At 39.6% G+C, this 13,851-nt stretch overlaps 1 protein-coding gene across 1 annotated transcript in view; it reads left to right on the top strand.

Moving 5' to 3' along the window:
- Window positions 1-13,851, top strand: part of JAZF1 (JAZF zinc finger 1) — a 200,588-nt gene that overhangs the window by 161,680 nt on the left and 25,057 nt on the right. Inside the window, exon 3 of the mRNA XM_075143501.1 lies at window positions 7,166-7,362. Within this exon, the coding sequence (XP_074999602.1) occupies window positions 7,166-7,362 (197 nt within the window). The remainder of the gene's footprint in view (window positions 1-7,165; window positions 7,363-13,851) is intronic.

Genomic DNA, 13,851 nt, shown 5'->3' on the forward strand with positions numbered 1-13,851 from the left:
GATTATGCACGCATCTTAATGGGGCTTTTTCACAATGACATTTCTTTTTAGAGTTTTGCTAAAACTGTAATGGAAGATCTCTAAAGAAAAAAATGGTTGATAGCTTCTGTGAAGCAAGAGAGGTTTGTACAGAGCTGCAGAATACTTCTGTTTCCCCCACACTACAAAGAATGGTATGTGAAAGTGCTCAAGGTTATTCATCAAATAATTTGAGTTAATGGATGGGATGAAACTTGCTCATATATTTCTTGCCTCATTATCACATAAATAGTGTGGCAAGGCATTACTGGGGACATTGATTGTCTTTGCTTTGGCCCAGTTTTGTGAAGTTGAACTGAGAAAAGCCTTTCATCCTTCCCAGGAGACAAGACAGCCTACTGCTGAGCTCCTGCCGTTTAGATTTCACCAGATTTCTCCTTAACCCAATAATAGTTCAACTTAACAGTTGTCTCCTCTTCCCAGCATTAGCTAATGCTTTGTCTTTGCTTGTAAAGGCAGCAAAGGGTGCGGAGGACAGTTCTTGACCAAGGGCTTCACTAGTGCATTTCAGGGTCCAGAGAGTCCCACCCTGCTGAAATGGGGTCCTGCCTTGAGAAGTGGATCCTCCTAATCCCTCTTCAAAGCAAAGGTCTCCTGAAGTTTTAGAATACTGTGCAACTAGAGGTGCTTTCCATCCTAGCCTTTTTTTTTCCCTAAACAGTGCTAATGTGATGAGGAAGACTGGGAGCTAAAATTACCATCCCCACCTCCTTCTTTCTCTTAGTACAGTACTGACAAAGAATTGCATAAACATCTTGAGAAAAAAGCGGGAAAAGATTGAGGGGAAAAGCAGGTACAACCAGCACCTTGCTCTGATAGGCGTAAAGAGTAGCAGGAGAATTAATGTGGGGCTTTCAGTATGTAGTTAAGCTAGTGTGTGCCCCATCTGTCAAGTAAGTTTGACCACTTTTGATCTAAATATAATACAACCAAAAGGTAGCGTCATGGGTTTTTTCCTCCCCTTTCCAAGCAATCTTGAAGTTGACCAAGTGTTGCCTTAAGGAGCAGTCAGCTGAAATACAAATGGTGGAAGCTCAGCAGCATGATTTCTCATGTTCTGGGAAAGGTGATGGGCTTTTCCCAGTACAGGTTAGCCGAATTAGGCAAACTTGAATATAAGCTGAATGTTACTATCAATGTTTTTCCATAATTTTCTGTGTGATAATGAGAAAAGGTCAGAACTAACTCTGTTCTGCTACCTTTTCCCGTTGTGGTTTAGTGCAGCTTGTCAGTGCTGAGGCACAGGACAAGGTATATATGTTATTGTCAGGTAGTGCTGTCATTTTTTTTAAGCTGGTGTGCAACTGGACAGTATTGTGGAGCAGTCCTGGGCTTGAGCATCTCCGCAGTGTAATCTGCTTGTTTTGCAAGCTCAGAATAATCCCCCTCCCTTCTCTAGTGTGCGTATGCAATAACTGAAGAACGATAGACTTGTAATTGCATGATCTCCTCTGTTTGTATATGTTCTGGAGACTAGATCATGAAGAAACCAAATGTAGCAAGTTAATATTCAGATCCCACAAGGTAGCTGTGATGCATCTTTTTCACTGTCTCTTAAATGTCTGTGGACATAGAAACAAATCTGGTTCAAGAAGGGCTAACTTCCTGCATCAGCAAGCTGTAACAGCGACGAAGTGGAGGAAAAGGCGCCTCATACCCTTATGACCATTATTAAGAAGATATATTCTGAAGGGCAACCTGTTTGGTTTTTTCCTTTTCAAATGAGATCTCAAGGAAAAATTTTGAGTTTATTTGCAACTCACGCTTGTAACTACCCTTACTCTCAGTCTGGGTGTATGAGTCTGGAGCTCTTAAACTGTCTTAGAATTGTGTGTAGTAAGAGTTTTATGATAAACTAACTCTGACATCATCACGTGAGTCACACTGGGGCATGATCCTGAAGCAGTCAGTACAAGCTAATAGCTCAAGGGAATTTCTGGGGGAGTGTGTTCTGCTGCTGTTCATTCTTGATTCCAAAGCTTTTGGGGGCAACAGGACTTATAAACATTGCAAAGGTTTGATTTGAAAAGGCTTTTTTTAATTTGAACAACGCCTCTGCTTTTTTTGTGACATTTTACATTGGTAACAACAGCTAACGCTGTTTGTATTATATTGCCACCTATATGGAAGGTTGTGTAACACTTTCCATTATAAGACTGTTTCAGTTGCTTATTATGTTGCCAACATTCAGCTGTTTGGGCTGAAATTTTCCATGCTGGGTGTCTCCTTCAGGCTGAATTTCTTGGGAAAGTTTCAATAAAAATACTTGAACCATTCCAGGGAATGAGAGGAGGGGGAAATACTATATTTTGCTCATGTTTATTAAAGTTGCTGCAAGCACTTGATTCAAAAATCATTGCACCTACGTGTTTTAGAGCAGGGAGTTGAATTATTAGGAAGGTGAAAGGGCGAGGAAAGAAAAAATGGGGCTAGAAGAGATTTCTTTCTAAGGAGTGGGTTCCTCGCTGACGTTAGGAAGCATCTGCAAGAAAGTATGCAAACCCCATGCTTGTCAAAACAGGGTCAATGAATGGCCGGGAACTGAATGATTCTCCTTGTTCCACTGCGCCTACGTGGTATATTGGATTTGGTAAGAGAGGCTTATGAGGTGTAAACACCGTCCTATACAACAGGGAAGATGACTAAAATCTGCGTAGTGGTGGAACTAGAGGGGCAGGGTTATGGAGTTAAGAGTAAGAGTTGAAAATAGCAGAGGTAGATTTGCTCAGCAAGGAGATGGATCTGAAGATGGTGAGAGAGACTATTAAGCAAGGAGATGGGATTTAACCTACGTGGTCTTACAGCAGCCTTTGTTAGTTACAGTTCATTTTCTGTTTCCCACACATCTTGTGCATTTAAATGGGGCAGGGAAAATTGCATGCAATTGTGTAATTCAGAGACCAGTATTCAACCTTAATTCCAGTATGTTTCATGTCTGAGCACTTGATGTTACAACCATAATTACTTTCAACATGAAAATTAAAGCCTTAGTTGGAAATTTCTTTCTATACCCATCATTAAAACGCTTGTATTGTAAGCGTTGAAGAACACCACAGTATAATGCTGTGTTTCAGTTAAAATATTGAAAAATGTTTTATTTTAATCCATTTAGAAAAGTTTCGTTTTCAAAACCATAGCACTGCCAGTGCTTCAGCAAACATGTATGGGACTATTTGGATGTGAAAAGGTTAATTGTATACTTGAGATATCAGGAACTGAACTTCTCAACAGACTCTGGCTTCCATTTCTCTCAGGTTCACAGTGTAGACAACAAATGATGTTTTGGAATATACCCAACATGCTTAGCCCAAATGGGAGCGAGTTAACAGGACGGAGAAGTTTCAGCTATAACTTCAAATTTTCCTGATTTTTATGGACTTCAACCAGACTGGTTATACCTCAATATTATTTTAACATTGTTATTTGTGGCTGAGTTTATTAAATAGCAGCGTTCATGCTGCTGCTTTTAATATCTCACACTTGAGGTTATCTTCCAAGTTTTCAAGGATTTATAATGTTGCCATAACATTTTCTTAAGGAATAAGGCTTCCCATCCAGAAGCAAGCATAAATCATAGTACAAATTCCAAAAATAGTGAATTAGATGTTTCCTAGTTAGAGGAAAGCAAATGTGTACTGAATGACCGTTTTATTAAGATCCCTTTACTTCTTTTTTTCGTGAATGAAATTTAGACTTCTATTTGGGGACAGTTTTGTCAATAATATCTGCACCCTTGTTTAGAGAAGAGAAATTTAAAACTGAACTGTTACTATCGAGATCTGCTTTTTAAATATTAACTTCATAAAAATGCCATATCTGGGTTTGACATGATGTATTGTCTCTGTTCAAAGAAGATAAGCTGTCATGTCATATACCTGGTTATTAATGTCTGCGGATTGTGTGTTGATGTTACGTATCATGGCAAAGATCCACTTATTAATGCCTTCATGGTATGGATGGACAGGATATATCTCTATTGCTCTAATGGTACTTAAAATTTTTTGCCACAGTGTTTTGAGGCTGTGTTAAAGGACACAAATCTTTTTTGAAAAAGAGCTGTTTTTTTGATATCTAGGCCAAATTTTTCTTTCGTATTTTGCAGAGATGCTTAAAACCCCATTTTTTTCTTTCTCCCTTGCCTTTCCCTATGCACCCCTTACTGTTCCACAAGAGCTGTTTTTTCTCAGAGGTCTCTCCATAAGTGCAGTCAGGTCTGGGACTCACTGCCAGTAGAATCTACCCAGCTTCAACCCAAATAGCCCATGTGTTGCAAGCAGTCACAAAATGCTTGTGACTGCTATGGTTTCTATGGAGCCTAAACGAATATAGTGATTCATATTAATTTAAACTGTTGGCTGAGGCCCAGAGAAGAAACTGGACTGTCCTACAGCACCATGTTGCAGATGCTGTGGCAGATACTATGTATTGCTGTGAGACCCAACGTGACCTGATGGTCATGTTCAGTGCAATTGTTGTGGTCTGCAGAATCAGTTTGTCTAGGTGGCCTCTGCCCTGATCCTTCATACAGTGGCAGTATAGAAACTGTGAACCAGATGACCAGTGTGGCAGTATTCCCTCTGCCTCCCTCTCCTCAGGGTCTGCTGCTCTTCCTCAGGAGCTAAAGGTGGATCTCCCAGTCGTCTGTTGGATTCTGGACATACGTTAGGGGTTGCTTCCATGTCTTCTCATATGATAAGGAACGTCAAGTGACACAACAGGCAGTTTGGTCACATAGCAAATACAGTTGTCACATGACAAGAAATTTGGTAGAGTGATGTATGGCCCCGGCTAGCAGCCAAGTACCCACATAACCCCTTGCTCACTCACCCCCACACCCCAGACCCCAGTGGGATGGGGGAGAAAATAGGAGGAGCAGCAGCAAGAAAGCTCATGGACTGAAATAAAGGGAATCACTTACCAAGTACTATCATGGGCAAAACAGACTCAAGCTCGGGAATTTAACTTAATTTATTGCCAGCTAGCATAAATATTTAATTCCTGATTCAGGTATTGGTTATTGAGAAACAAAAGAAAACCCCTAAAACACTTAGGGGGAAAAAAGCCACCTGTCCTCCCCCTTTCCCAAGCTCACCTTCACTCCCAGGCTTACTTCACTCCAGACATCTCTCCTCCCCTGCTACCGCTGCATGCCACACTTGGTCCCTTCGGTGAGGTAACAAGTGGTGCAGGGGCTGTGGTCAGGTCGTGGCGGTTTCTCTCTGCCACACTTTGTTTGTCACTCTTGTCCTGTGCTCTGATGTGGGTCACCCACAGGCTGCAGTGCCTCCAGGGGTGTACCTGCTCTCCACCATGCAGCACCTCCTACTCCTCTGACCTTGTTTTGCTCTCACTCCCTCTGTTCCCTCCTCCTCTTTCCCTCCTCTCTCCCTCCGGCATTTTCTACCCCTCCTTAAATATGTTTTCACTGAGGTGCTACCAGCTTTGCTGATGGGCTCAGCTGTGTCATGTGGTGGGTCCATTGCAGAGCTGGCTGAAACCAGCAGTGGCTGGCACAAGGCAGACCCTGACTTCTCGCCCTGCAGCCCTCTCTGCTACCAAAACCTTGCCACCTACACCCAATACAACAACTCAGCATCTCCATTATTTCCTCCACAGACTTGTTCTCTGTGGCTGCTTCTATCCCTGAGTCTGCCTCATTCTCTTTCCTAGGCTCCTCTGAGGAGAGTGTGACTATTGAAAGAAAGCCAGGTCACCCTCGCTTAGTCCAATACAAATAATTGCTGGTAATTTTTGTCATTCTGTTTCCTTACTGGATTGCAAATGTGAGTTTCTGGGTGACAGCTGGCTCCGAGGTGACTGCAACATTCCGGCTGCACCGTGTTCTCACCTCTCTGAATGCGCCCTTCATGGTTTACCACGGTTGCAAGAGCTCATTATGTAAAGCTTGTGTCTTGGCTAGTTGGTTTACTCTGTCTAACCTGGTCAGACAAATGTCTGAGTGTAACTTAGTTCTTACTCTGTATCACATGCTAGTGCGTATTGTTTTATTCACTGACATGGTTTGTACTTTAGTATGAAGGACAGAGGATTGTATGGACAAGGTGATTTACTTTAGCCTGTCTTCTTAGGAATCCTTCAAGATGGCTCCTTATGCAGTGGAGGGGGAAAACAAAGGATTAAAAGATTGCTTGAATGCTGAGTGCATGAAGTCTGAGTTGCCGAGATCCTATTGTGGGGGAACCCCAGTCCTTTCAAGTGAGGGTTAATACAGGTGCCAGCAGTGATGCTTTGAATGTCAGCATAATGCAGTATCAGGTGTTCCGTTGTAACTCTGTGTAGGCACTTCGAATAAAAGTGGTCTTTTTCACTTCAGTGGTTCTTTTTTGGAAGGAATCAGAGTAAAAGTGAAAAAAGCTATTTTTATTCTAGGTGAGAGATCCCACGCAAAAAGTCGCACTGGAATTACTGCACTACTGGTGCACACCTTGCGTCGTGGTGGTGGAATTCCCTGTCAGCATCCCACAGAGATGAACCTTGAGTTGCATTAGGCCTTCAGCAACATGTACCAAAGCTCTACAGAGAGACCTCGTTTGGTTTTCAAAAGTTGGGAACTCTGCTTTGAGGAATAGCAATGTAATTGGACATCTTTTCCGTCAGGCAACATTGCCTAAAACCTTTAGAAAAAGGATGTGATTATCCTAAGTTGGAAATTATATATCTACACAATCTAATTCATACTATGCTTTTGACCTTCAGATTCGATACATTTGCCCCTAACATTTTTCTCTGTTACAGCTACTCAGCTACTTTTTCACAGAAGGATTGAGTGTAGTTATTGTAAAGGATTGAGTACAGTTATAATATTGTATGCAATGCTGATCTCTGCTTGGAGTTTAAAAAAACTTGTGTTGTTTGCACATGATGCAAATGCCTAATATAAGTTCTATCGTAATCAGAAGCAAATGGCCCAAATCTTGAGCACTGGAATAAAGCTGTTGATGGAGAAGTTTGTGTTCTTGAAATCTGTGTGTTGCGGAGGAACTTGTCATGGCTGAGTTTGAAGCTCCATTTGGTCACTGAGGGTGAAAAATACTTAATCTTTACCTAAAGCTTGCTTGCAGACAGTGTTTCAAGCCTCTCATCCTCATGATTGTCCTTGTTCTAGATTTATGACTGATGCAGCTCGACGTGAGCAGGAGTCTTTGAAGAAAAAGATTCAGCCGAAACTCTCTTTGACTTTGTCAAGCACAGTGTCCCGTGGGAATGTATCTACTCCACCTCGCCACAGCAGTGGAAGCCTTACTCCTCCAGTCACCCCTCCAATCACTCCCTCCTCTTCATTTCGCAGTAGTACTCCTACAGGTAAGCACCTACTGTTTGTTTTATCCCAAATAAACTAGCAATTTTGCTACATGGCATTTGGAGAACAATAGACGTGCTGAGGCATTGGGAAGAAGAACCCCTAAAAATAAAACAGAAAAGCTTTGGGCTCTTTTATTTGCATTTGGTTTGCAATCTTTAAAGTGTGTTTGGACATTTGTTTCCAAACTCTTTGATAAAGCAGAGAAGGACAGTAACTTTAAAAATCGCAGCTGAAATTATTACATGAAGAAACTAACCTTACCAGAAATACCAAATGTATTTGGCAAATGTATGGCAAAAGACCTCTGATGTGTCAGTAGGAGAGCCCTGCACATGGTACAGTGCCAGTTTAAGATACAAGTAAAAGTGGTTGGGATCTTCCCCCCCCGCCCTTCCTCTTTTTTTTTTTTTTTTTTTTGAGGGGTGTTGAATTAATAGATAAATGAGTGGACAGGGATGAATGTTCAGCTGCTGTCATCACGTAGTCATGACTTTCATTAGGAAACTATGTTCAAAAAAAGTAATGTACGAAAAAAGTGATCTGTGTTTTCTTCAAAAACAAGTATTCCTGTGGTTTTCCCAGGTATAAAATTCCTGGGAATTTTTTTGCACTGATCAGAGAAACTGAAAATTGCTTGCTGTGCTGAACCACATCTCTTGGCCCAAGTCAGTCTGGTTTACATTAGGTAGAGATCTTGTCAGATAATTCTGATACACTTCAGATTAAATACCAATATTTCCTTCTAAAAAGCTGAATGCATATAATACATCTATTCTGTTCTGTAATAAATAGGCTCAACATATTCTTCTTAACAGGAAATCACATGAGCATCCCTGCTTTGATAAACAGCTATGCCATGTGTTTTATATAAGCTATTTAATGTTTTAAAATAAGGAAGAAATTCTTAACTATGAGGGTGATGAGGCACTGGAACAGGTTGCCCAGAGAAGTTGTGGATGCCCCATCCCTGGAAGTGTTCAAGGCCAGGTTGGACGGGGCTTTGAGCAACCTGGTCTAGTGAAAGGTGTCCCTGCCTATGGCTGGGGGCTTGGAACTGGATGATCTTTAAGATCCCTTCCAACCCAAACCATTCTATGATTCTATGATCCTATAACTTTAGTATTAATGATTAAATGGAAAAGTTATAGCGGTCCTTGCGACACTCTGTCTGGAAGTTCTGAAATGAATTGGTTGTTCGGTGTGTTCCTGGATATCAAAAAGGGAAGCATGTGAGAACAGCTAAATGATAAAGTCCTAATGTAATACAGAAAATTTTAGAAGTAAGATTTTCTTAATTATCTCCTATTTGAAACAAACTGATTCATTTCCTTGGTATCCTACAGATGTCAAGGAGTTTCTGCTTTCTTTTGTTTTACTTTTTGTACAGCTCCTCCTGGGAAGGCTAATTCATGATGTGGTCAGGTAGTATAACTTCGCACATCTGTCAGGAACATTGGTTAGTGATGTACTCTTTGAAACATGTTCCATCAAATACTGAAGGAAGAAAGCCAGTATCTGTCTACTGAAATACTTTTATTTTTATTATTTATATATTTTTCAAACTTTTTAAGTTACTCAGAATGTTGTTTTACCTGTAGCTAGGAGAATCAGCTTGCTTTGGCTAACTGAGTTTGTGGGAGTCCTGGCTGCCAGGTTATAAATAATACCAGCTTCCACTTTCTGCACCCTCTGTTCCAAGTTCCCCTGCTCCAAGTTTGTTGGAGCCCTGTTCCAAGGTTAGGGTTTGTAATAGCCTGGTAGCAAAAAACGTATATTCTTTCTTGAAAATTTTTTTTTTTAATTAACTATCAACTGAGTTGCATTTCAGCAGCCTCACCCTAGAATTTCCATTTTTGTCATCTTAAAAGTTTTTCTGGACCTAAAATAAGCATTGAGATTTTTCTGATAACTACAGAATTTTTCACAGTGTTTGCTTGGTGTAGGATTTTGTTCTCCCTGGTGGTTATAACTTACATAGATGAGGTGCTCCAAGTCCTGCAGCGGCTGACTTTCTCTTTCTATTGGTGCAGTGCCTGCAGAGGGAGCCCAGGAAGACCAGCAGGCTGATTTTAGATAGGCAGCTCACATGTCTGTTATTGGCTGATGCAAATTTTTTTCCTTCAAGTGCAAGTATATATGGCAGTCTACTAGCAAGGTGATAAAAACAAGGATAGTTAGGCAAGATCTGTTTCAGGGAAACAATTTAGAGCATGTAAATCGTCCTGCATTTCAGCCTCACAGTGCCTACACAACTTTCAAGCGCTACAGGCATACCCTCCACTGCATCCAGTGAGAATGAAGAATATTGCTGTATTCCTTCTGTGCGATCCTGTTTGATTTGTACTCCGAGCAAACTTTTGTTAACTCGTCTTTGAATACAGGTAAACATGTATGTTGTGGTAGCTTCAGAAAATAAAGAGGCTGTTTTTCCTTAGGTTGCCTGAAAGGGCATCATCTGGGTTGACGTTAAGTATTTGTTATAATCCAAATATAATCATTGTCCTCATCCTCCTTTAGACCTATATTTTGTCAAAAATAAAATGGGATTGCTTTGACCCAATTTATTAATGAAACATTCAGAATGGCAGTTTCTCTTTTATTATCTCCCATCTCAGTTGTTTGATATTTGTTAGGGTGCCAAACTCAGCAGTGTGCCTGGCATTATTGTTGCTGCACAAGGTATAACTCCAAGATGGTGCCACTTTAGATGCCAGAGAGAAAGCACACCTTACAGGCTGGTGAGATGGCATACAAATATGCATGTCCCTCAGCAGAGAGTGTCTGTCCTTTATGGCTTTTTGCTGTTCTTGTTCGAGGTAGAAAGCAGGCACCTCACTAATCTTTTGGGTCCCATTTTCCATGTAGTGTCCTCCCTTTAAGTATGCTGCTTGTCTTGGCTTTGCTAGGTGTGGTAGTCTTATCTTGGGTGAAGCCAGCAGCTGCCTGAATCCCAGTCACCTCTGTGCACATCCTTACAGCTAAGTCCTGCTATTTCCTGATGCTGTTAAGCTACTGTTGTCATTTTTCAGCAAAGCGTAATTTCATATAATGATCTCTCATCCATGTATTGACCAGAACCCAGGCTCGAACCCACTTAGCTTGTGAAATTTGATAAGAAACAGTTCAAGGTGGTTTGGCTGCAGAGAATGTTTGTTAAGTTTTGCAGTAAAAATCCGTGCCAAAAGACTACGGGCCAAATTCGCAGACAGAGCTGAGCAGCTTCCAAGCTGACACACATACATGCTGCAAATGTTGCATGCGTATGTATAGCACCTTCTTCTTAGTAAATGAGATTATTCATGTAGAAGCAGAAATATTCAGCAAAGAAGTGTGCTCTTTAAGGCTCTTCTCAGGTAATGAGGTAGACATGTATTTATCTGCAGACTCTGTATGTGTTAGTCCCCTGAAATGGCCCATTTGTGGTTTTGGTGGGAAGTAGAAATGCAGCAGTTAATTTTCTATACCTCCCCTCTGTTCCCTCAGGGGTGACTGGCATGTGCTCTCTGCTTACATTTGGCTTTTTGTTCCCCCTCCTATAATAAGTTTTCTCTTCTTCTTACGACCTGTGTCCTCTAATGATTGCAGAAAGTTCACTTTAAAAATTTGTTCCAGTTTTTGTTTTAACAATAGTGTCTCCTGGGAGACTTTGTTTAGTAGGCTTAAATGCTCTTGTTAGAGTTCGCAGGCAGGATTTAGCAAAAGAAATGGCTTCCATCGACAGTACAGACTCCTCAGGGTGATAGGGAAATATAGCTAAGTAGCACCAGCACATAGCTTATTTTGGAAAGACGTTAACAGTCTGCAAACATTGAAATATCTCTTTATGTAAGGAGCGCTCAATTAAGTCACAAAAACTTATGTTGCCTTTATTTTTAAATGTCAACTTTAAACCCACAAAACTAATGAAGTCTAGTTATGGATAAAAATGGGGCTGACATTGCATCTTTAACATACGCTGTTAATTTTTTAAATGTTTTCATATATCTGTGTGGCTCACAGATGAAATTTCCACCCCTAACTTCCTGGCTTTTGAGTGTAAATCAGAGCATTGACATTCCTTTGAAAACTATGCTATCTCTTCATACTGAAAAGCTTTAAAAAAGATTCAGTGATAGTAACTTAGTAGTAATTCATTATTAAAATAACCTGGTGCCAATTTTAGTTACAAAAGTAATTCATAGTAATGAGTCTCAGACTTCAGGAAAAAAATTAAAAAAAATAAAGCCACTTTTGCATTGAAGGAGTGTCAAAAATCATCTGAAACCACTGTTTTGTGTTTGTTTGTTTTTTCTTTCATATTTATGACAACTTTTTTTTTTTTTCTTTTTTTTTTAAATGATTCCAGGCCTGGGACAGTAAATTTCAGCCTGGAGTGAATTTTTGGCCTTCTTATAAATCCTAAAGCAAGAGTTTAATATTACCAACTGGCTTTTTAATGGTTCAGCCCTAAGTCTTGCCCACCCCTAAAAGAAAGCTGGAATATTTGAAAACCTCATAATTAGCATTACATTTTGCTCTAAAGAAACTGGCTCTCAGACCTCCTTTCCTGTTTATTTTGATTTTAATAGATTACAAGTTATAACATTTATGCTGTTTTAATAGGTTTATAAACCTACTTACTGCCTGATCGTGTTGGGCAGCAGATGGCAGCCAGTCCTGGCAGCGAGCAATGAGGATGCTATGGTTGGCTGGAATAGCTGCAGCCATCTGTCAGTCCTTCCACTTGTAAAGGAGATGAAAGAGTGAAGTTTTCATGGGTGGTCATAGCTGACCCCATGAGAGAATTGGCAAGTCCCATTTTGATTTGCAGCTGTCATTTAAGTAGGTGACTAACTATTGGTTTATCTTATTAATTAGGATAAATGCCTTTCTGAGGAGTCATATTTGTGCAGTCATTTTTGATTGACTGCATTTGAAAGATTTTACCTTTCCTTAATATGGCAAACTTCTTTGAAATTTCCACTAGCCCTATCTCAATATTTACAAAAGTGACCCCATTTTCTACCCACAGAAAATACCTAACTTTTCAATCTCTTTTTTTTTTCTTTCTAGCAAAACATTAAAGTAATAATTTTAATTTGAAGTAAAAAATACTTTGTAGGATTGGCCTTAATATTAAAGGAATCTAATATCTAAACGGTGATATTGTAATCAAATACGCCTAAAAATTCAGTACAGCAATGTTTTAAGACTTTAAAAAAAACTATGACTGAGGCTTTCAAATTAGTACTGTTGATGTAGAAACCATTACATTTACCATCTGAGGATACTATTTGAATTATGATTTAGTAGATCTATAGTAACTGAGTAGTTTTTTAGATATATAGACCATATTCTTAAACCGAAATCAAGACTGCTTTGTAGCTGTGTCAGTATACTATCTTAAAGCTGCATTGTTTCAGCTGGTTAAAATATACCATGTGAAATGGGCCAATTTTTTTCTAATAAATCATGCTAGTGGTGAACCATGACTTTATATAATATGTGATTTAAAGACAGAAAGTGAAATTCAATGTATTTTCAATCAAAAAAAAAAAATCAGTCTTCACCTAGTGTGTATTTTCAGTGCCTGGTGTAATGACTGCATTCTTAAATATCTACAATGATTTTAAATATGTTCGTGTTTGTTGTAGTTTTAGTTAACAAACTAAATTAAAGAGAATCGTGTCCCATTTACATCATTAAGCATCATATCTTCTAAGATTAAAATAGAGTATATATAAACTTTTATTCAATAAAATTAATAGATTCTTACAACTGAGACTATTAATCTTTTCTCTTATTCAGCTGGATTTTGTTCAGGATTCAGATGCAACTACTGGCAAAACAGTGACCAAAAACTTACAGCTTCCTTCTTGTGTTAACGAGTGTTCTTGCTACTGATGAAGTAATTTAGAGCTTCATTGTTCCCTCTATGGGTGACTAATTTACAGGGGAGGAAAGTCTGCATATTACAACTAAAGATCTCCTTTCTCCTCCTGCCAAAGGCAGTTGGGACTCAGAAATGAATCTGTAAGGATCCACCTTGCTTCTCGTCCATTAAGGACTTGTCTGTTGTGGGAGCTTTGATTTTGGGAAGCAAAGCACTGTGTGGCAGTTTATGAGTTTTCCCAATAAACCTTGTTATCTCAACTAATGTTATCTCAATGACGTGAGATATCATTCCTATAATTCTGCTGTATAGCATTTGCCTTCATGGGTAACTCAAGAAGGAATCCCAAGGGCCTCCTCTTGAATCTATTCCCTTTTCTTTTCCAAGAATGCAAAAGTTGAAAGAAAACCACCCATTGTTTGCTAGTGATAGCAATCAAAACCACAATAGTAACCAGCCATTGGAATTGGGCATTGAAATAGAGTAACAGGCATGCTGGAAACTAATATGGTTTAGATTCTAAATGTGTGTTTAATTTTTGTTACTTTAAGTTGTTTAAAAAATGTGTTGTCTTGTTGTAATGCAAAAGCTCATTCCTCTTCATAGGTATCAAAGC

This window comes from Calonectris borealis, chromosome 2 (assembly GCF_964195595.1).
Source record: "Calonectris borealis chromosome 2, bCalBor7.hap1.2, whole genome shotgun sequence".
Lineage (NCBI taxonomy): Eukaryota > Metazoa > Chordata > Aves > Procellariiformes > Procellariidae > Calonectris > Calonectris borealis.